We start from the raw sequence: 23,899 nt of genomic DNA on the forward strand, positions 1-23,899 counted from the left end.
TATATCTGTGATGTATATGTATTCAATTATGAAACACATGGTTTATTATAAGAAATTGTCTGAGTATAGTAAAGTGGCTCAGAGTTTATAGTTTAAGTACAAACTATATTAATATATTTATATGTTTTATAAAAGAAGCTTCTTCTATTTGCTATCTACGTGTAACCTCACAATCGTTTTATCGTCTGAACTATATTTAAATTAAGCGCAGAAACTAATCGGATACATATATAATGACTATAATATATATATATATATTGAATTTTACCCGACCAAACCAGGTTCTCTTTTTATTGTATTAATCAAGGCTTTTAAACTAGTACAAGCCTTCTTTAATTATTTTTCTTTGTTTATATTATTTATTAACATTTTATTTTTATTTGCTCTATATATTTAATTTTAAAATTTGTTATCTTCGCATATCTCAAACAGTCAAATTTATATCAGCTTCTATCTGAAATATAAAAGTTTAGTAAAGCGTTATATTCACAAGTCTGAATTATTTTATTTTATGGAAAAAATATAGTCTTTTTTTTATCTTTGTGGCAACTTCGACAAGGATTTAAAATTTATTGATGCAAATACTCCCATAATTTATGTTAAAAAAAAACTAAATTGAACTAATGGGTGAAGTGATTTTTTTTATCTAGAGTTGTGATGTTTGATTTTAAGAAAAGATAAAATTATCTGATTGTTAGAGATGGTCTTAGAAATAATCAAACATATAGAATACAATCAAAGAAAAGTATATATTACAGAACAATCTTCAATATATATATCGATTGTTTAAGTCAGGGGTATTATAAGAGTAAACTGATATAAATCGCAATTGCAATATCTTCTTTAAACACAATAAGAATAAACAAATATCAAAGAGAATTAAAGGGAACAAAGACTCCGTGTCTATAAATAAAATAAATTTATATAAAAACAGATTTGATTTAATCAAATCAAAGCAGATGTTTAAAAAAATTCAATAAACAAGTGAAGGATAAATTGTTTTTAATATTTAATTATATTTTTTTTGTTTTTCTTTGGATTTTATTTTTATTATTATTATTATTATTAATATCCAATATTTAACTGATATTTAGAATGTATACTTGTTCTCAATAAGTTGTTAAGTGTTTTTTGTATAATAGTGTTTTTCTTTTTTTCTTTTTCAATAAAACTTGATATTCCAACATCGAATAAAATTATTAAAATCTTAGTTGATAAGATTCTTAGTTTTGTTCTATTTCAGTTAAATATATTTGAAAATCTCATATAAATCGAATAAATATATATATTTTATTAAACCTGACAAGATACAGCTCTTATAATAAGGATATATTTTCTTTTTCGTCTATCTTTTACAATTCTTAACCAGAGAGCATATTGTCCAATTTGACATTTCATATTAAATCCGTGTCTGATAAAATAGGGTGTTTCAAGTTTAAAGATCTTGGAATTCAAGGTTTTTATTTTCTATCCATACTCTATTAATTAGCTAATAGCATCTAATATAAAAATATATTACTGAACTTCCTTACGTAAAGTTCTGTAAAAAATAATCAACTTCTAAAAATCTAAAAGAAACCTTTTGAAGCTTTTTGATTTATATATTTTTTACAGATACTTCACTAGTTTTGGAATCCTTTTAAGAAGCTGACTTACTTTTTACGTTCGCCGATGAAAATATCTAAATTTAAAATACCCTAATGGTATGTGTCCTGTCTTTTAATACTACTCAAATGGAGACTGAAAACATCACTTCCCCACTGCAGGAGTAAGTAGCGGATTTCAATTTTCAAGCTAATTCATACTCCGAATATTCGATTTATTTAAAGGCCCGCCGCGTCTCTTATTCCACTCGTTTTTTATCGTCTCTAGCTCTTCACTGCACTTGTTTTCAGCAAAAACGAATTACTAGAACGCAAGATAATCAAGCATTTAGTTGAATTACATAAAGCACAAAGATATAAATTTGTGTTATTTCAAACTGAGGTTCTAATTTCTTTTTTTCTGGACTTTGTGATACATTTTTTTAACTTTAATAAAACAGTACATGTCACTGGAAAAGAGGTGCGGTTTTCTTATGTGTAAAACTGTAATTAATTATGTGAAAAGACCAGATTTTACAATGTGATCAGATAGTTTTTACAAGTATATGAAGCTGGCTTACTCATAGGTGGGAAGACCAACTTTTGAACATAGGAAAAGGTCATAACAGCAGGATAGTAGGATGTGTTTGCATTTTCTGTATATGGGGTTTTCCCACATGCACTAAAACGGCAACTCAGAGTTACGTTTTGTTGTAATATATTCTACCGCTTTCCGATTAAAAGATCGATTATACGGATATACCAGTTTTTACAAGGTTTTGTTGTCTTTTAATTTATTTTATCCAATCTTAGAGACTTCTTCTTGTACTGTTTGCTTCCATACACTTCTCCGATCTTTAATTTATTTATAATAATTATTGGTTTATTTTGTTTTTATTAGAAAGAAAAGAATATTCTTAGGTTTATAGTACAGTGGTTATATTTAATATTCAGGAACGTTCTGGCTAGTGTTCTATCCTTCATACAATGTGAAATGGCCAATGTTCTGATAAAACAAGTATTCTCCAAACAATATCTCCCAGAGAAAAGCCCAGTTGTGTGTTGCTTGCTTGTAAATGGTTGTTCTATGAAATTAGAAAAGTGTTAGCTGTTTGAACAAGAAATCGTGGATATTAAGAATATATATATGTAATTATGCTTGCAATATAATAGCTTACCAGAGACAAAAAGAAAAGGCGTCATGAATGCGAACCATAGTACTCAATATACTTTATTTGGCTATAAAAATGCTGAAAAAAAAATTATTTTTTGTGAACTGTGTGGTAGAATATTTCATTTACCTACCCGAAGCAAAAGGATTTATTTGCAGACCAAGAGAGTACATAGGAGGCGCTGATATTGTCTTCAGTAAATGATATACATTAATATACAAAATAAATAATATTGTTATATGTACAAAAAAAAATTACCATGTCAATGACACTCGTATGAAATGAAAGTTCTTGATTCGCGATGTGCTCATGAGAGAGAGGTTCATCTATAATAGAAATTATGTTAAGCCATGTGCTTATTAAAAAGAGATAGATTGAAATAAAATAAAATATTACCGTGTTCATAACCGTGTTTAATAGTAGAGAGTAATTTCGGCGATATGGCCTATACAAAAGAAAGGAAAAGGTCAGGATAATTTTATAGGATGACAGCATAAAGTATATTTACTAACCTTAGCTAATCCGGATGGACATTGTGAAGGGGATGCATCAGAAGGTAACAAAACACGAGTGTCTGTAGTAATAGAAAACAATTATTATCATTTTAGTTATATATATATATATAATATTAAAGAATAAGATATCTTACCAAGAAAATCTGTGAATATAATAAATGTTGGAAAGAGAGAAAAGAGAGAAAACTTGTAAATGAAAAAAAAAAAACAAAAAGAACAAAAGACCAAAGGGCCAAAAGGCCGAAAGACAGAAATCATATATTGGATTGAGTTGAAAAAAGCATGTTCAAAGCCGATTTGCACCCCGTTAATTCCAGGAAGTATTAATAGAGATACGCGTATTAAAGAAATCCTGAGTATTTACAGCAACAAGTGTAATATAATAAATGGGTTCTTGCTTTTACTTTTACCATCTTTCCATTAACTACACTTTATTCTTTCGCTTAACACCTAACTTCTTTTGTATGTTAATAACACTCTATATATACAATGAATAGATATATAAAACAAATATAATTAACAATCAACTCATGTATAACATTTTATTTAATAGCTTTCAGACCATGGCCAACAATCGTCAGTCAATTGCCCCGGCTCCATCCCCAGAATATGCTGAGCTTTTAAGAAGGCTCATCGCTATGGAGGAAAGCCTCAAGACTATGGATTCCAACATTGGCATTGTCATCAAGGGCAACAAAGATTCATTGGAAATACTTGATAGCGTTGCCGATGCCTCTGGAGAACTTCTTGCAGTTATTGCTCCTACTACTATACATGCTTCTGCTTCTGTCCCTTTCGCAGCTTCTTCCATTGGTTCTACTCTGGATTGGCATACAACACCTTCTGTTGCTCCTTCTGTTGCTCCTTCTGTTGCTTCTTCTGTTGCTTCTTCTGTTGCTTCTTCTGTTGCTTCTTCTGTTGGTCCAGTGGTTCTTACTGGTGCAAACGCTGGTGAGCTTAGTAAACAGTATCGCAATAGAGTTTTAGTAAGTGTTGAGATGTACAGTAGTTCATCAACATAATATCTCACACTAAGTATAGGCTCTTATCCGAAGAGAGTTGAAGAAACACAACTTCAAATCGAATAAGCCGGAACTAGTTGCAGCTAATGACAGCAAGCGCAGTTGGGATGTTAATGTTGATTACAGACTTCCACCCAACAGACAGCTGATGCATGACCTTCATGCATACCTGGCTCCAAAGGTTGTTGGGACTAGTGTTCGACAGGCCGATATTAGCGATTGTATATACACAAACTTTTGTGGAACGAGACGCCGAATCAAGGAATCATATGAATCGCGCAAAAAGACAAATTCTCGGTCAAGAAGAGCAGGTCGAGAGACCGATGTATGTTAGAAGTATATTTTGATTGCAAATTAAATGTATTTATATTAATACATTTATTAAACTAGTATTTTGACTGCTGTGAGCTGACCTACCATACATTCAAGGCTGAAATTGATGTAAAGGTGGATAAGAGCTGCGACGGACTCTTACAAAAAGAAGAGATGTCTGAGAGCGAATCTAAAGACGATATACCTGGAGTCTCGAGCAACCGTGAGATTCGTACAGTGCGTCCAAGTTGGAGAAGCGATGAGGTAAATTCTTTTATTTACATTATTATATATAGGTTTTTTTGTTTTTTTTTTATGGATTTAAATAAAACAGAACTTTGATTAATCACTTATTTGTATTAGTACAATCACTTTCTTGCGGTTGTTGATGATTTTATGCGTAATCGCATAGACTTCAATTCGCGTCAGATGTTGACGAGGTCCTTCGGTAGAGACGCTGTTTTAGCAGTCCCGCCTAGATTGACGTCCCTTCTCCCTCACTGGGCTTTTAGAGATGAGTTTCAATAAATTTTGTTTTCTTATCCTCCACATCCTCCATCTGACAATGATAAATGTACCAACAAATACAAACACTATGATTATTCTTTTCTGTGTGCCTTTGAAAAAGGGAGTTATATTTTATTATTTTTTAAATGTATTGTTTTTTTGGCAAAGGAATGACCAGCATCTTTTTTACTTTTTTGCGTGTTGTGTGCTCAGCAGTTGCTACTTCTAACATAATTCTATGCACTGGCAATACACATTGGAAATAGTCAGGAGAAAATGTTGGAAAGCAGGTTTCAACGTGTTTGTACTCTCGCGATTTATCGTTTTCGGGTGTGTACCATTTGATAAATGCAAAAGTATGTTGAGAATTGTGAAGGAGTTGAGTTGGGCGGCGATGGGTGCGGAGCAAAGGGGCAAGGGATGAAGAGGAGGGTGGAGGAGTGAAAGAATGGGTGAAAATGTACTGTATTTGACCCGTGTATGTGATGATATGCTCACCAGTACTTCCAATGAACTTTGCTTGCACAAGAGAGCCACGACTTCCAGATTCACCTTTAATCTTGTAGACCTGCCCAAGGATGTTGACGTATTTCAACAGTGTGATTGTATTGTCGACAAAGTGTGGTGATTCTGACGCTTGTTGAAAGTGAACTAATTGTTCGTTGTTGTACGCAACTTTGTAGTATTGTAAGAGATGAGCATAGTGAATGTCACTCATTGTGGTAGCGGATTTTAATGATAGAGGGAATGCGGAAGGAGGGAGAGGTTCGTTGTCTTTTATAAGTACATTTGGATCTTCAGAAGCCTCGACAAATGACTGTATGCAGAAGGTACGTTGATGGATGGATGGAATGGCGGCGGGTGTAAAGGAAGAAGTGAGTTTGGTAAGGAGAGGAAATGCGGATGTCTGACGGGTACTCTGGGGGAGACTATTGACAAGATCGTCTTTGCGTACACCTTCAATGAATTTCTTCATAAATGTTTCTTCAAACCCGATCTTCCTGTTTGTCTTCAAATTTTTTAACAACCGGTTTAATCGCTCAAACCCGAATAGCCAATAACCGTACACTGGTCCAAAATCACGAATTGTATCACGAAGATGGAGGTGTAGGTGCATATTACAGGTGAGGATTTCGGCGTTGTACAGCTCGTCACATCTGGTGCAAAAAGTTTGAAGAAACTGATGGGCAGTGTTGACTTCATCGGACGTGATCGTTGGCTTGATCAACAGGCGGCATGCATCGACAAAGTTAATCCAGTTTTCGAATCTGTCTTTTGCAAGAATATCTTTCAACAGAACTGGCGAGTATACGAGCACCCACGACTTTCACTCGTCTGCCTTCATATACGAAAATTGCTTTCTTATTTTCGAGTTCAACGAGGTGTATCCATCAGGTACAATCATCGTTTCTGCAGTCTTCTGCATCGCCGCAAAATCGCCATCTTGGATGTCTTCGTCTTTGATCCAACGATCCATCAATCTTTTCGGTGTTCCCAGGAATAAATTATGCATGGGATCGATGATCGTTCCACGTACTAGATCAAGGTATCCAAGGCAATGCAACTGCGACCATCGAACACCATTTTCGACCTGCAGCCGATGCCTTTCTGAGGGGGTACTAGCACTTTCCCACTCTTTAGCATGCAACCTGTTCTCTACACCGTCACGAAGCACCCACCGAGAGAAGTCAAACCCACGAAAGTCAACATTGACACCGTTTTCCAAGCGAGGAAAATGTCTGTTGCACTTGTAACATGCGTATGTACTGTTGTGCGAGGTGAACCCACTTGTCTTTCTTGCTGCCGGGATGTCACAGGCCACTATCATCAATGCGGCACGGACGCGGACACCACTAGGACACTCGAAAGTTGGGATTGCCAGTCCCTCATACAATCTTATCAGATCATCTACCATAGGCCGGAGATAATGGTTTATCTCTTCGGATTTGGGTTCCTTCGGGCCAGGCATCAATTCTACGAGAAGTGTGTTCTCTGGCTTGTATCTTTCGTTGCGAGGCAGATTGTTTACTACCAGGTATATGGCATCAGTCGAGTGCGTGACGTTATTGAAAGGTTGAAACCAGTCGATGTTGAGAGTCAACATTAATGAACGCGAATCCTTTGTGAATTGCACGCCATCTTTGTCTTTGAGCTCCTTCCACATGGCACCGTCGTATATGTCACACATCGTATCCACCATCTTCAGCTCGTGATTCCAATGTCTACTTTTATCCTCAAATCCTGGACGAAGAAAAAACATTTGTAAAGTATTAACAACGGACTAGTACAAGTATGAACGCTTGGCCACCAAAGCACCCAATGCTGATGTTTTTGTCAATTGGCAGTTGCAAGATAAGTGTGCACCAAGCTTTACGAAATTGTAATGAGACGGGACAGATGCACTTTCTTCGTACACCTTGTGACAATCCTGACACACAACGAATTTCTTTATGCCTTTGGCCATGGCTGAGAAACCTGTCATGCGTTGAAGACCAAGAAGGCTCAAGGAAGTTGGAAATCCTGCTCGTAAATTGTCAAGAGCTTGTTGATGAACTCGATCAAGACAACAGCGCCCTTGTCAATCACATAGCGGGAAGCGAACATCACCACAAAAGTAGCAATGAACCTGTGCACTGGGTTCCGGGGCATATCGGGGGTGGCAAAAGGGTCTATTATAAAAAAAAATTAACACTATTTTTCTTTAATTTTTTATCACTAACTGACCTTCACTATTCAATTCATTGCTGTCGAGGTCAATAATATCGTCTTCGCTTTCGTTTTCATTGATTTTATTGCTGTTGCTTCCACTGTCATCATTGTCGCCATTGCTGATCGCGTCATTGGTAACGGAAACGTCTTCAGTGTCAGACATTGAAGCTCCTTCCCAAACAGGTGAGTTTGTCTGAGTGTACGATTCTTCCAGGCTCCGGGTTGATGGGCTAAGATAGCTACATTTAGAATATAACACTTGGTTAATATCACGGTATCTGAATTAAATAAACCTTACTTTCATCATCGACCTCCATCATATTTCTTTGGATAGACATGTCTATTACAACACGTTATTTCATGGATTACAATACAATTAAATAAATTCAAATATTGTACCCCTTTCACATCTTATGGCATTTAGTCTTGCCCTTTTGTTATGACGTTGAGCAGTTCTTCTGGCAACAAAACTGTAGCCGAGTTCGTTCTGACTACATCTGCACAATGGCACTTCTCGTTGTAGAGTTCAGGAATTGTGGACATGATGTTTATTTATTTTTACCTTGAAGTGTTAAGAGAAAAAGGAACCAAGTACAACGTTTACTAAATTTACTATGTCTTTATAATGAATTGGTATTTCTTTATAATAATAGTAATAAATAACATTTTCGCCTACTGTATCCAAGCCAATAGAAAACCGGAAAACAGTGTTTTCATCTTGAATACACACAAAAAGCTGAGATGAAAAAATACCCCAGATTTTCTATTGTTATAATTTAACTTTGTACATGGCAATTCCCGTATGTTTTTCTAGTGATATAATTATCGCCTTTTTACCTTGAACTTTCTGGATCCATAAAGAATATATATATTTAGATATTTAAAATAATAAAATGGAAGTTATTTAACAATCAAGTTTGTTCGCATAGTTCCTTGTTGCTTACACCAGCTGGACCGCATATTATTCCCTTCTATATTTCATTTTTGATTTATTGTTATTGTTAGTAGTAGTAGTAGTAGTAGTAGTAGTAGTAGTAGTAGTAGTAATGAAATGTCTATTTTTATAATGCACTTGATGCAATTAAACCTTTTACAATAAACATAAACTAATATATTCTAATTACTCAAAAAAAAAGTATTTGACAAGTCCTTATTGGAGGAGAGTTTACTTTTATGATTTATCTTTATTGATAACAAATTCTAAGAAATGAAAATATATATTAGATTTTTGTGCCTTTCAAAAAGCTTGTATAAAGATAAAACTTACTTTGAGGGAGGGTATTTGCCCATTTAATGTATTGTGTCATAGAAAGGTCAACTGTATCGCACGGTATCTTGACGAGCAATACAGACAAGAGCTGCTAGTATACCACGGAATCTTGACGTGAATATACTAACCTAGACTGCTACTAGAGGAAGTGACGCCCCCATGATATGACACAATACTCGCCATACCTTCCATCCCAGTAATTACAGCTGTACATTACGGAGCCTAAGCGTTTCATACAGAGAAAATCAGATTCAAAGAAATAAAACAATTAACATTAGACAGTGCATTTTAAAGAGCCTGTACAAAAATAAAACTTACTTCAGATGATGGACTTAAAATTTTTCGCGTCGCATCATAACAAGGTCAACTGTACTTCATGGAATCTTGACGTGAAATACAGACAAGAACTGCTGGTACATCACGGAACCTTGACGTGTATCTACTAGCCTAGATTGCCTTTTAGAAGACTTAATTCCCCTGCGTTATGACACAGCGCGTGGCTTTTATATAAATTTAAAGAATAAACATTAAATTCGATTAGCTAACTGAATTAAATTGCGTCTTTTAAATACAAACCATTGACCAATGTAAATGTTCATTCAAAAGTTATTGTAATGCTATTACAATCAACGCCTCATAATTATATAAGTTCAAGTGTCTGTTGGTTTACGCAAAAAAAATGATGTAATCAATCACGTGATATTTAAATTCTGAGGTGATGACTTAATTGGTCTAGAGACAACAAAACGATCAAGAATTATCAAAATGAGCTCAGCCAATAAAATTAATTTTTGTCTATTACTACTTATTGATCAAGGTACGTCTTGTAACGGTTAAGTATGTATTTAAAGCTGTTGCTGTTTTTTTATAAAAAAAAAATAAGATGGTGCTCGTGGCATGTCGTTCAGAGAGAAAATAAAATAGAGATGTACCGATATAATGGGTTGGCTGTAATACTTTTCAGTATGGTAAGGAACCGTGGTGTAACCCATGTTCACGAAACAAAATGAAACCGATTAGTAACCCAGTTCATTAACCCTCTATTACCCCGAGCTAGTTACCCCATGCATTACAGCCAAATCTCAATAGGATAGATAGGGTGTGGGCTTGTAATAACTCGATACAAAATTGCTACAAATACATACCCTTTTTAGTACAATGAATAATAATGGGTTTAGATAAATGTAAAAAGTACCATATTTATTATATACTTTTATGCATACAACTTGATAGTAATATATCACAAAGCCAGCCTTAGTCACTGCAACGCTTTTGTTTATTATTACAGCTACTCATTTTTTGTATGTACATAAATGAGCTTCTTTATTTATTTTCTAGGGTATGTAAGCCCTAATTATTATCACTTGTGAGCAGTAATGTTCGGAACATTCATATACATACAGTCAAAACTCGATATAGTGATACTGGTGGATTCAATTTTTATCACTATCACTATACCGAAAAATAGTGATAATAAGCAGGCACGGGCCCAAATTTTTCAAAAAATTATCACTATATCGCGATTATCACTATATCGAGCTTTGACTGTACTAATTATTATCATGGATTATATGTATACTGCCGAATCAATCAAGATTAAAACTTTCTCTAATCACCCCACGTCTTAGATTTTCTATCTACTTTCTTTTGAAAGCATTAGGATTGAAATTGTATACTTAATTTAAACAGATAACTATTATATACTTTGAAAGTTATTGAATCTACGGCTGAAATAAAAGTTTTTGACCAAAATGACAGTTAAATACAGAAAAACAGCTGTATATCTAAATTGGTTAACCAAAGATTTCTCAAGTATATAATCGATCTGGTGAGGCATATAAAGATCTATCATTTAAAGGTTGCTTGACATTGGCTGCCCAAATATTGATCAAAAAGTCGAATTATTTTACTCTAAAAAAAAACATTAATATTGACATTTGGGCTATTCTCGCTGGAAAATGTGTGGCTCAAAATTCAATTTCATTGTAAATACCAGGTTCTGTAATCATTTAGTACAAAGTGTTTTCAAGATAATCTTGGAACTCTGGATCCCATTAATACAGGTCTGTAATATGTATGATTTTTTTGGATTAGGCACTACATGCTTTAATTGGACTTTCATACATTTATTTGGATAGACAAGATTCGAGTACCCATCGAAATACCAGTATGACAGCAAAAATACATCGAAAAGAGAGTCAGAGATATAGATTGGTGCGTCTATCTGATATTCTTAAAATAAATGACAGTGTAATTGGTGTTAATGAACTTTTATATTTCGATTAAATATATATAAAAAGGAATACAGAATAAATAGAGTATAATGGTGCATGATACATTGCCAGCATGATTTTTAAGATATCCAAAGAGTTTGTATAGCTACGCATTAACAAGGTCTCATATAATTGCACACCTCTTTATGAAAATATTTAGTCTGTTATATGCTTAATAATTTAAAGAAAATAATGTGATAGCAGTTTTGTAAGAAAAATAAAGGATGAAGCAATAAAGCTAATTACATTCTGATATACACTTTTCTTGAAAGTATGGATGACATTTTTGAGAGAAAGCGCCTTAATTGATCCAATTTAAATCGATATTAGACCTTAAAGATCTTGTGAATAAAAGGATCCTATTTTTATGAAAAGACAAACTACTAAGAGTCCATATTTTTATTTCTGATATATTTTAAAATAACATTTAAAATAAAGAAAAGAGATATCGACTGTAAGTAACCAAAAGCCAAAAGCCAAAAGCCATTTTTCATTCGATGCATTCGAGCTTGCGATATATATATATATATATATATGTACGTGATATAAGGATGTATATTAACCACGAGGATGTAACAATTTCTCTTTGTTGCACAAAATCGATTATCTATATAGTGACAGTGACAGTGGTAGTGAAGTGTCAAGTACAATAAATCAGCATTTATTTTAATCAGTATAAGATAACTAGTAAGTGTTGGCTTATAAACCATTTAATACTTCATCAGATTATATATGTGTGTATATAATTGTATGCATGTAATAAAAGGGTCGATATTAATATTAATATTTTATCAATATATATATTCAAGTGGTTGTATTATTAAAGATGTTAGTTGATTTCTTCTAAACAAGAGAATTTCTTCGATACTAAAATATGGATATGAATATGAGTATGAATAATTAGATAATAAAGAATCAAGAATTGAGCCATTTTTCTTTTGGATCGAATAATCCAACCTGGCAAATTGAAATAGCAACATAAATAAAATAGAACATGGGAATACAACTATAACAGAAAAATAAATATCAATAAAAATAAATAGAGAGATAGAGAGAGCAATAGTGAGAAATAAAGATTTAAGGGGAAGAGAGAGAATATAGAAAAAAAAACATAATACAAAGATATAAAAAAAAAAGTTAAAGAAGTAAAGTAGCATACATGATAAATAATAAAAGTAAAATAAATAAATAAGTAGAAATCATAACTAAAGAAATAACATATATAAGTATGTTGTTTCTTTTGTTTAGTTGTGAATTTCTCTAGAGGTGTAAGACATAATGGTGTCTTGATTTTCCTCTTCATGGTTATTCAACCCAGCCTGAGTTGGATAAGGTTGACCTGAAATGTGCGAGGTCTCTGGTTTCTCGGACACAGACAATCTGCTTGTAGAACCACTTTCTTGCTTAAGATCTTGAAGGCCATTATTGTTGTTGTTCTGTCGTCGGGTGTTTTTGTGTGAGTGCGACCACGAAAAGCGTTCGTTGCCTGCAACATAAACAGAGGGAGGAACCATGTCACCTGAACTCTGGACACCAAAGTACCGTTGGCGAGAGGTAGGGTTACGGAACAAGAACATAAAGATATGATCTGGGATCAAGCGGATGATTACACCAATAGGAATCGAGAGCAGACCAATGACAATCGAAATGGCCCACTCGACACCACCAATTCGGGTAACCTGGAAAGCAGCTCCACCAAAGTTGACAATGATAGCCTGGCATGCAACGCAGAACACAAAGATGAACATAAAGAATTTGTTGGCTATAATGTTGTGGAAAATATTCAAAGAGTCATCAATAGAACGGCAACTATTATTATTATTGTTATTATTTTGGAAAGAAAAAAAAGTTAGTAAATACTATAATCTTTATATCTATGTAAATAAACTTACTTGATTTCATTGAATATCTGACAAAACACAAAAGTGTTAAAGACCAGGGTCTGGAGAATACCACTCTTGGGGTCGTAGCTAAAGATGTCGCTGTATAGCATAACTATGGTAACGATCACTTGGAAAATAGCCTGACCGATAATCATCTTCCACATCTTAAAGGTAATCAGTGGTGAGGAACGGGACTCGGGACCACGCAAGAGGAGTTCTTCGGTCGGTGGGTCGGTAGCAAGTGCGAGTGCTGCAAGGGTGTCCATGATCAGATTGACCCAGAGCAGCTGGACCGCAGTCAGAACAGAATCTTGAGAATCACTGACCACAGAAGAAACAAAGGTAAGAATAACAGCTGTGACATTGACGGTCAATTGGAATTCCAAAAACTTCTTGACTGCATCGTTCACACATCGGCCCCACATAATAGCCCTCACGATACTCGAAAAGTTGTCGTCCATCAGAATGATACTCGAGGCCTCCTTGGCAACCTCAGTACCCGAGATACCCATCGAAAATCCAACGTCGGCCAACTTCAGGGCCGGGCCATCGTTGGTGCCATCTCCAGTAACTGCCACAATATCACCGAGTTCTTTGAGACGTCCGACCAGAATCTGCTTGTCTTGGGGACTCGAGCGGGCAAGAACCTGGAGGCGGGGTAAGATAGCATCCATTTCTGAAGGCGGCAGATTGCGGAAAACAGGGCCCTCCATAACAATACCACCTTGGGTGTAGATACCACACTGCTTGGCAATACTCTTTGCGGTCATCATGTTGTCTCCAGTAACCATACGAACAAACACACCGGCTCTCTGGCAGGCCTTGACAGCTTCGGTAACACCAGGACGCAGTGGATCTTCGATACCAACAACACCCAAGAGGGTTAAGCCATTCTCACGGACAATCTCATCATAGGAAACCTCAATTTCTTCGCCAATGTTTGAAGAAGAAGAAGAACTAGAAGAAGCTGAAGACAAGACATTTTCGCCAGAAGGAGGCCATTGTTCAAAGTCACGATAGGCAATACCAATGGTACGCAGACTACGGGAAGCATAACTCTGGATGATGTGTACGACTCTGGTCATGTCTTCGGTGTTGAGCTTGCGGGATTTGACATCGTAATCGTGTTCAGAAAAGGCGTACTGGGAATCTTGGAGTGTGATGATGGTCGAGCACTTGTCAACAAGGATTTCGGGAGCACCCTTGACATGAGCACGATAGATGAATTTGCCAGTTTTAGTGGGGTGAGGAATCTTGATTACGGTTGCCATGGCTTTGCGGTCCGAACTAAAAGGAAACAGCTGCTCGATCTCCCAGCGAGACCGTAAGGCTTCGATGTCTTCACTTCCGATTTCGTGGCTAAATGCCAAAAGGGCGGTCTCGGTCTTGTTTCCCACAAGAACCTTGGAACCATTATCATCCAGGCTTTCAAAGGCCGATGAATTGACAGCAATACCTTGGTTGAGCAAATTGAGGATCTGGCGTGGAGCCTTTTGGCCTACAGCAATGATGGGATGGAGGTCTTTACGGTTTGGAGGAACTTCTTTGATGAATCTAAATGACGATCCAAAGGTACCGGCAACAACTGACATCTTGTTCTGGGTGAGAGTACCAGTCTTGTCAGAACAAACGGTTGTAGCATTTCCCATCGTTTCACAAGCAGCCAAAACGCGGACAAGGTTATTGTCTTTGAGCATGCGCTGAGTAGCATAGGCCAGAGCTGTGTAATGTGAGAACAAAAAGAGAAATAGAGAGAGAGAAAATTCCATAAATGGAAAGAACGTAAAAAAAAAGAGGAGTTAGACTCTGTACGATTATATTTATATATAAAAGTGTGGGACACCAATCATAGGTCAAGACTATCCTGTTCAGCTAAAAAAAAAAAAAAAAAAAAATAGAAAATTATATGTATATATAGACTTACCTAGTGTTACAGCTAGTGGTAAGCCCTCGGGAACAGCCACTACGACAATGGTGACCACAACAATAAGAATGTTCATGATTCCTTGGACGATCGCAGATGCAGGGGAAGGAACACCATAGCGCCACTTGACAAAGTAACGGATCAAGAGGACGACCAACATCAAGAGACCGGCAGCCGAGCCGAGTTTAGCAATAGTTTCTGCCAGATGGTTGAGTTTTTCTTGCAATGGAGTGGTTTCTGCGTCTGTGCGAAGAGCCATCATGGTGCGGCCATAGTAAGAGTGAACACCGACGCTTGTGACAAGATAAGTGCAGACACCTTCGAGTACTTTGGATCCAGAAATGATGAATGGGTCAGGTAAAGATTTGTGCTGAGTACCGGGATTCTTGTTTTCTGTTGTGGCTGTAGTAGGTTTGAGCTCTGAAATGCTATTCTTTTCCGAGATTGAGGATGTTTCTGGGTGTTGTTCTTCTTGTTTCATCATGCGGTAACAGACTTCCCAGGCTTGTTTTCGAACAGCATCGGATTCACCAGTAGCGGCAGACTCGTCACATCGCAGGTTGTGGCCTTCGATAAAAATACCATCAGCAGCCACGATATCTCCTGGTTCTAAATGGAGAACGTCGCCCACTTGAATATCATGCACCGAAATCAATAAGGTGTTCTTTTCACGGGTAGCCTACACATTAAGGTACAATACAATACATTAGATTATATTATAGTATAGTATATTGTAGTATATTACACTTTAGCTTTGAAGGCTGAGCAGAATTCAAACAATAGTAATATATATATTCAAAGGCTTTTACTATTGCTATTCTTATTCTTATTACCTTTACGAAACGGTCTTCCTTCTTTGCGTTTAGTTTACGAAACTGCTTTTCTTTTTGGTAATCGTTGGCACTTCCGACAGAGACGACGATTATGATTGCTACCATAATTGCGACACCTTCGACCCACTTGACACCTGGGATAGTATTTCCCATTGCGTCTACTTCAGGAATATCGACATCGTCATAGATACCAACGCCCAAAGAGATAATAGCAGCTACAGCCAACAAAATCTAAAACATGTACACAAGCAGATAGATAGATAGATAGATAGATATGTAAATATAATTGATGTAACTGAGGAGTACAAGAATTTAGATACTAAGGTTTTTTCTTTTTTTTTAAAAAAAAAAAAGTATAAAGCTTACGAGAGTCTTGTCTTTCATGGCCATCCACATGAGTTCAAAGATGGATTTGACTTTTGCTGGTGGCAAGACATTGGTTCCAAAGATTGCAGATCTTGATACGAATCCTTTGGCTTTACTGCTAGTTGAATTTGCACCAGTAGAATGATTTGTCTGAACAGGCTGAAGAGGTGATGTTGAAATCTTTTGGCTTTGGCTTTGGCTTTGGCTTTGGATTTGAGGTTGGGATAGATCGGCTAGTGTTATCGGAGTTGTGATGAGTTCAGAAGAATACAAGCCGTTGATGATGTCTGCATGGAGTCCTCTAGCGATGCCTTGGAGACCACCAAAGGTCTTGAGGAGAGGTATGTTTTTTGGATCGACGAGGACTGCAAGCTGTTCTGGATCAAATGCGAACAAATTGTCGGGGTTATTGTGGGCAATAGTAGGGTCCTTGATGGTGATCTTGACTTCGGATGGAGAAGGGTCGGTGATAGTTTGTGTTATTGGCTGTGTTGATCCATTGTAAGATTCGTTCATCGTCAAAGCCTTTTCGCTAGGAACAGCGAGTTCTTTTGAGGACTCCATTATTATTATGATTTGTTTTTTGGCTTTGGACTTTTTATTTTATTTTTGTTTCTTTCTTATTTAGCTTGAAAGTTAACTGTTGGTTGTTGTGACTTGGCTTCTTTAGTGCTTATAATCAATATTTAAATAGAGAGAATTGAAAAGGAAAGAGTTGGTATCTAAAGAGAAAGAAAGAGAAAGGAGAAGAGTAGGGAAGGAAGAAAGAGGATAAAGAGGGCTTATATATATATATATACATATAATTTCTTAATAAAGATATCTATAAAGGTGTTTTCTATTGGCTCAAGTAAAGTTTTTTTTTTTAAGAAAAAAAAGAAGGATTAATGCTTATAGAATTCGAGTATAGAATTCTTCTAAACGAGAATTTGGATTTCAGTTAAAATGATGTATAAAAAATAAAAAGTCGTGGAAAAACTAAAATAAGTGATTATGTTCTCTTTTAATTTTTTTTTTTTTTGAAAAGAAAGAAAAAATCGGGTAGTTAATTATATTATTAATACTTTTGAATTATAATTGTAATTATAATTATAATTATAATTATAATTGTAATTGTAATTGTAATTGTAATTATTATTAAGGTTGTTGGAAGGTTCTTTTACTGCACAAAAAGACAAGTGAGATATAAAGATATAAATGTGCATACAAGAACCGCACCACTTTTAGATAAGACACGCGCTTTGGGATCTATGGAAAAGTCTGAGGCTGATTTCTTATTATTCTTTATTAGCTTTTGTGGTTAACTACTTGTAGATAGATAAATAAGATTTATATACATAATTATTCATTTTTTATTCTATTTGTTAGATAAATAAAATGTAACCAGGTATACAAAGGTTTCCTTTAATGGAAAGAAAAAATAAGAATCTTCATTGGCAGAATTAATGATGAGTCGCTATAAATGCGTCTGTGTGTCTTTGTGTTTATTATTTCTTATTGTTTGCTGTAGTTTGTGGCTCTACAATAAATTGAAACAGATAAGAACAAATTTGGGACTGTTTCAATTTTTAAAGGTTAAAACAAAAAGAAAATACGGAGGGAGGGAGAAAGTGCTTTTTTTCTTCTTTTTTGTTTCAATGCCAAGAACTGTTTCTTGAGAAGCAAGCCACTAGATCTGTTACACGACCTGAATTTGATGGAGATCACAGAACGGAGTGCTAAGAACAAAAGCTTTCTAAATAGAATAAGTGATCAAGTCCTTTTTTTCTTTTTATTCTTTTCTGTTGTTCTTTTATGATTGCCAAATAACGCAAAGGATTCCTTTTTGAGTTTCAAGCTTATAAGCTTTGTATTTATTTGTCTAGTAAGATAGAGCTTTATATTTTCATTGTAGCTTTAAGATATTATGTAAAGATGTATATTAATCTCAATGATAATGATAATGATAACGATAACGCCAATATATTGTTATTTTTTTTGTGAAATAATGGACATACTAAAGTCAAATCAAATGAGTAGATCTATGTTTTATATATTTAGATATTATAGCCAATAAGAAGAGGAAGAAAGAAAAATTATAAAAATTAAAGATGACATCAATCAATAAAATCAAACAGATGCATCAAGGTAACTATATATATAGGTATATAAGAAAAATAGAAAGATCCATGTAGACGGGAATTTAAGAAACAATACTCTGTACATTAATTGTTCTCACTTTATTTCTCACTCACTTTCCTAATTTGGTACATTGTGCTTAAAATGAGTGGATGGTACACAAAGAAGAACAAACCAAATAGAACAAGTTATTATATTGTATTGTATTTTTATTTAATGCTGGTATTGATATTGACATTAATACTAATACTAATACTAATATTAAATAATGGTAATGGTAATGATAACGATAATGATAATGGTAAATATAAATAATAATAAGAATAATAAGAATATAACAAGGCATTCTTTTTTTTGGGAGAGGTTTTTTTTCTAGAGATCAAAGAGAGACCGGATTTCTTTGGAAGTTAGCTTAGTACTCTTGATCATTCCATCACCTAAAGCACCTTTGACCATTTGTGCCTATCAAAAAAAAAGAGAGAAAAGTTAGTATAAATTTTGAAACAATTTTGAATCAAAATCAACTAACTATTTAATCAATTCATATCTTTGGTTCAATTTTTACTTTTTTATCTTGTAAGCTCATAATCTTTTGCTCGATTGTCTTGTCGATTATGAGACGGTACACATGTACTGGAAGTCGTTGTCCGATACGATGAACTCTATCAATAGCTTGTTCTATAGATCAAACAGGCATAGATTGTTATTATAAGTATAATTAATATGATGATAGTGATAATGTTTAATGTTTAATGTTTAATGGTAGTAAGTTGTTATGGTAACGTCGATCAAATAAAAGTTAAAACTTCACCCTCTCCATTGATTCCGGTCTATTCCATTTCGATCGAATAGTATATACATATACTAAAGTCCCTTTTTTTCTTTCTATCCTTCTATCTATATATTTATCTATTTATTACCTTCCACTGAAGGATTCCACCAAATGTCCATCAGAATCACCCGATTAGCGGCCGTTAGATTCAGTCTACAAGAAGGAAAAAGGAAAGAGCAAAATTATGCACACACATGGGTTGTCAATTTTCATTTATAATGCTTGATCTTCGTTTCTAGTCCTTCGAGGCATTTTTCTTTAAAGAGTATAAAAACCTTGATAACTACTATGCATATATTCGTATATTACTCACCCTAAAGAACCACATTTTAGAGATATCAGCATGACCACACACTCTGGGTCTGTCCTTAATGCCTCTAGGCTCTTTTCTCTCAGCTGACTGGGCATCGATCCATCATCTGTTCGAATATATAAATAAAATTATTATTGTTTCAATTCTCGTTTCAATATCAGATATGTACAAGTTATATACATATTCTTATTTTCTTTGACTATTTTCCTTACATCTACAGTACTTGAATCCACATTGTCGTAAAGGTTCTTCCATTAGATTCAACATTGACGTAAACTGAGAAAATATGATCGTCTTTTCAGTAGGGTGATCTCGTCTAGACATCTGCAGGATTTCAATCATTTTTTCAATCTTTGTACTTGTGAGATATGTCTTCATTTGACCATTGTGTCCATCATTTGAACCATTTGAAACATTTGAAACATTTGAGGCTGATCGAATACGCTGTTCTAGTTGTCCTTTACAGGTTGAACAATATGATCCTGGTTTTTCAGACTCTTCAAATGCCAATTGCCTTTTCACAACAGATAACAAGCCAATAATTAAGATATTAATAACAGATATAATATTAAATTCTCCTTCACTTGATCGCATTTCTTTTTTTTTTTTGGTAAATGGGAAATATACACACACACACACGCATTACTACCAATCAAAAGTATATCCATCTACCTTTATAGCTATCCGAGTATTTAACTACTAGTCTATTTTTATACATATATGTATTACCTTGCGCACAATCCACACGTCCGAGATGTTGCCAAAGAGGATACTGATGATGATGATAATAATAATGAAGAAGATGATGATGACGATGAAGACGACGATGAGATCTGTCGGTTGAATGCAGATTGACCTACTTGTCCAGCACCATCCCAGCCAAAAGCAGCTGCAGTCTGGTCCGTATTAACTTGCCGGATCTTTTTTAACAAACTCTCGCTACTATTGTCTTTTGTATATCGCTGCTTTTTGTAACTGTGGCTATTGTTTTTGTTTTTGCTGTTTGATGATGATAATGATGCTGACAAAGGAGAAGAAGAGTACGAAGAAGAAGACAAGTTGGAGACTGCATTGAAGATTCCGTTTGTCTCTAGTTCTGCATCATCTCCATCTGGCTCGATTGCCTTGAGAACAAGCTGAGGATGATCACAGGCTAGATAGTATCAAATAAATTCAAACGTTTCAAGACATGAGATACATGTATAAAAGACATGTAAGAGTGTAATTCAATTTCATTCATATAAGTATCTAAATGTCTATATACTTTACCTTGTCTTAGACGCAAGAGCATACACAGCATATTGAGATAATTTCGATCTCCTTTTCCGGAATGAAAGATCTTCTGGACAGTATCCCGTGTCTTGGCCGTCAACAGCTCATACAATCCACGCTCTTCTGGACTAAAAGATAATACGATATCCTGCTTGTCCCTCAAGGGTAAATGTAATACTCGTTTGATTGGGGATTCACTACTCGTTTTGCCATTGCTTTTAATGGTATTATTTGATAAACTAGTCGTAAAAGTATTACTTCCATTTCCATTCTCACTCGAGTTCGAGTTCGAGTTCAAGTTCGAGCTTGCGTTTGCGTTTGCGTTTGCATTCATATTTGTCACGGTTTGTGAAAATGTAGAATGAGTTTGTGGATCGGTTCCTTCTCCCCTTTCTACTCTTTCTGGCAAAGCACTCAAGACTTCTTTTGTTCTTCGGAGCATGACGGCCATGAGGACCGCCTTGAGTCTTTCAAGCGCAATCTGTCCCTGGCCAGAGAGAATTGGAATCGAAATAGTCTTTTTGAACGTCTGATAATCCGCCAGAGGTTGGATTCTTAAGAACCGTATCAGGCTGTAGATTTCGTCGACATGGTTCTGAATAGGTGTTCCAGTGAGGCACCAGCGCTTCTCGGCATCGAGCTCGGAGCATGAAGTGGCAGAACGTGTGCTTTTGTTTTTTATCTGCTGTGCTTCGTCTAGAACGATCCGGTGCCATTTGATTTGGAAGAGTGGACCACATCCAGGTCGTAAGGTTGAGAATTTGCTTGTACTTGCCGTACTCTTGATTTTACTTTTGGATTTACTTTTGGGTTTGAGTTTGGTTTTAGCCTTAATTTTAGTTTTTGACTTTCTTCTATCTTTGGTTGTTTCTTCTCCTTCTTCTTCGCCGTCGTCATCTTCTTCGTCTTCTTCAGTTCCTTCTTCCCCATCTTCGCCTTCTTGTTCTTCGTATTCCTGACCTTCATTTTCTTCATCTTCTTCAATTTCTGTTTCTTCTGTTTCTGAATCAATTATTGTGGTGGCAGTGGATGTGAGTGGAGAGGTGGCCACACTACTGGACACACTAGGAGTCCTAGTTTCTGTGCTCCAACCTGGCAGGCTTCGTTGCACCAGTCCGTCTTTGGATTCGACTTTGGAACTTCTTTGTTTTGTCACAGGCTTCCGTCGACCTTTCTTTTCTGAGCTGGGTGTGTCAGAAGCCACGACTTGGTAGGTTGTGACAACGACATCATATTTTAAGAATTCCATTGGATCTTGTATTTTTTTTCCTCGTGTCAGTATTACCTTTTTATTATAGCTTTATACACAGATATACACCCAACCCCACCCCCACACCCACACCCACACCCACACCCACACATAGATAAATACATATTCGTGTATGCATGCATACATTTCTGTATGTATTTATGTATGTATTTATGTGTATCTCTCTCTCTCTCTCTTTTGAATTATCGTAATAATTATCATCATCATCATTTATTCTTCTTCTTCTTATTATTATTATTATCTTCTTACCTTTTGTTCTATTTGGTCCATGGTGTACCATCACTTTCATTTTTCCCGGCACTGTCTTTGTACGAATCTCGGTTGCCCATTGTTGGATGAGAGCCAAGGGTGTGATAATTAGTGTCACCCGACGATCCTTATCGAATACCTCGGAATGACTTTGGGTTTGATTTTGGTGGTGTGGATCACAGGACGGCATAGTAGAAGCGATCAATGCGATTGTTTGGATGGTTTTTCCTAAACCCATCTATAGTAAGAGAGTCACATTGAAGATATCACACAATAAAGAGGTACATATATATATATGTACATAAGAAAGAGAGAAAAAATTTGATCGTTTTAAGCGATACTGGTTACTCTTAGCCTTGCTTTTTTTTTGTTCGAAAGATAGTAATATAATTGTATAAATATAATATAAAATGCATAAGAGAAAAGATTATTCACTTACATCCTTTATAACAATAACAAAAACAACAACAAAAACAACAAAAACAATAGCAAAAAGACCAACAACAACAGTAGCAGTAGCAGTAGCAGTAGCAGTAGCAGAAGTAGCAGCAGCAAAGTAACAGTAAAAGCAACCAAAAAAAAACAGTAACAATAATTGTAACAATAATAAAAACATATAATTGTTTCAAATTAATTCACATACTTTATGTATATACATTTTGTATGTGTTTGTGTAACATAGTCATTATTCTATATACTACCTTATACTACCTTATATTACACACATACACATATAAAAGAAAGAAAAAATAAACTTACATCAGCTAGTATACCACCCAAGCTCCTTTCATTGTCCTCTCGGTCTATCATCCATGCAACACCGCGCACTTGGTGAGGAAGGAGGACGATGTTGAGACCTTGTACATGAGAATCCTCATCGTCATCCTCGTCAATCTTTTCTTGTTCATTATTATCATTATCGTAGTCATCTTTGGTTTTTGCTATTGGACCTAGTATCATCACTTCTGGATCCGCTGTTAATTTTGATGCTGTCGAGACACTATCACGATGAATGGCTGCTGCCTTTTGGTTCTTCTTCTTCTTGGTCAGTTTGACATCGCTCGGGATACTCTGCAGTAGCTCTGCGATATCCAGCCGTGCCTGTTTTTCGACAGAGGTTTGAGAGTTGAGATGATTCCGATCCATCAGATATGCTGGCAAGTTTCGTCGACTAGGTCTTCCGGCCGGAAAATAAGACGATGACTGTCCATTGTTTGTTGTCGAGGCAGAAAGAGACGAAGATCTGGATTCCTGAAGGTGTTTGTGAGGATTCTTGTATCGACACTTGTTGTCGAAGAACGGAGGATCTCGGAGCACATGGCCGTGTTTTTCAAATCGTACAGATATTGATTCGACATCGGTTGGACGACAGTACACAATAATGTAGAGTGGGATCCGAGATTGTTTGACCTTTCCGCGCGGAACGATGCCTTCACACCATATATGCTCACTCTCTATCAAAGGACCTAGTACATT

The 23,899-nt window shown here is 35.6% G+C and overlaps 7 protein-coding genes across 7 annotated transcripts; 2 read left to right on the forward strand and 5 right to left on the reverse strand.

Annotated features, from left to right (window-relative positions):
* Positions 1–1,435: 1,435 nt before the first annotated feature.
* Positions 1,436–3,528, reverse strand: PHYBLDRAFT_70175 (hypothetical protein; the record flags this gene model as incomplete). Its single annotated transcript, XM_018442225.1, has 10 exons — positions 1,436–1,478; positions 1,533–1,568; positions 1,657–1,681; positions 2,165–2,265; positions 2,762–2,812; positions 2,885–2,946; positions 3,014–3,081; positions 3,152–3,200; positions 3,268–3,329; positions 3,405–3,528. The coding sequence occupies 10 exons, from the start codon at positions 3,526–3,528 to the stop codon at positions 1,436–1,438; spliced, it is 621 nt and encodes a 206-aa protein (XP_018284874.1).
* A 305-nt stretch (positions 3,529–3,833) lies between these two features.
* On the forward strand, positions 3,834–5,132 carry PHYBLDRAFT_70174 (hypothetical protein; the record flags this gene model as incomplete). The annotated part of the gene is made up of 4 exons (XM_018442224.1): positions 3,834–4,256; positions 4,312–4,617; positions 4,683–4,868; positions 4,968–5,132. The coding sequence occupies 4 exons, from the start codon at positions 3,834–3,836 to the stop codon at positions 5,130–5,132; spliced, it is 1,080 nt and encodes a 359-aa protein (XP_018284875.1).
* Positions 5,133–5,253: 121 nt separating this feature from the next.
* Positions 5,254–6,624, reverse strand: PHYBLDRAFT_174858 (hypothetical protein; the record flags this gene model as incomplete). The annotated part of the gene is made up of 2 exons (XM_018437362.1): positions 5,254–6,379; positions 6,443–6,624. 2 exons carry the CDS (start codon positions 6,622–6,624, stop codon positions 5,254–5,256), a joined length of 1,308 nt encoding a protein of 435 aa, XP_018284876.1.
* A 989-nt stretch (positions 6,625–7,613) lies between these two features.
* Positions 7,614–9,127, reverse strand: PHYBLDRAFT_70172 (hypothetical protein; the record flags this gene model as incomplete). The annotated part of the gene is made up of 6 exons (XM_018442223.1): positions 7,614–7,780; positions 7,836–8,078; positions 8,119–8,160; positions 8,383–8,438; positions 8,658–8,667; positions 9,088–9,127. 6 exons carry the CDS (start codon positions 9,125–9,127, stop codon positions 7,614–7,616), a joined length of 558 nt encoding a protein of 185 aa, XP_018284877.1.
* An 889-nt stretch (positions 9,128–10,016) lies between these two features.
* On the forward strand, positions 10,017–11,376 carry PHYBLDRAFT_70171 (hypothetical protein; the record flags this gene model as incomplete). Its single annotated transcript, XM_018442222.1, has 3 exons — positions 10,017–10,058; positions 10,903–11,075; positions 11,229–11,376. 3 exons carry the CDS (start codon positions 10,017–10,019, stop codon positions 11,374–11,376), a joined length of 363 nt encoding a protein of 120 aa, XP_018284878.1.
* Positions 11,377–12,943: 1,567 nt separating this feature from the next.
* On the reverse strand, positions 12,944–16,771 carry PHYBLDRAFT_96141 (hypothetical protein; the record flags this gene model as incomplete). The annotated part of the gene is made up of 6 exons (XM_018443955.1): positions 12,944–13,172; positions 13,256–14,966; positions 15,171–15,588; positions 15,688–15,849; positions 16,004–16,234; positions 16,370–16,771. Coding segments are annotated over 6 exons (3,153 nt in total), but the record flags the coding sequence as incomplete, so codon positions are not given.
* A 1,909-nt stretch (positions 16,772–18,680) lies between these two features.
* On the reverse strand, positions 18,681–23,383 carry PHYBLDRAFT_137145 (hypothetical protein; the record flags this gene model as incomplete). The annotated part of the gene is made up of 11 exons (XM_018429840.1): positions 18,681–18,949; positions 19,053–19,165; positions 19,408–19,472; positions 19,633–19,738; positions 19,845–20,146; positions 20,191–20,277; positions 20,844–21,081; positions 21,319–21,685; positions 22,112–22,158; positions 22,424–22,661; positions 23,183–23,383. 11 exons carry the CDS (start codon positions 23,381–23,383, stop codon positions 18,860–18,862), a joined length of 1,854 nt encoding a protein of 617 aa, XP_018284880.1. The 3' UTR covers positions 18,681–18,859.
* Between the last annotated feature and the right edge of the window lie 516 nt (positions 23,384–23,899).

Source organism: Phycomyces blakesleeanus (assembly GCF_001638985.1).
Source record: "Phycomyces blakesleeanus NRRL 1555(-) unplaced genomic scaffold PHYBLscaffold_33, whole genome shotgun sequence".
In the NCBI taxonomy this organism is placed as follows: Eukaryota; Fungi; Mucoromycota; class Mucoromycetes; order Mucorales; family Phycomycetaceae; genus Phycomyces; species Phycomyces blakesleeanus.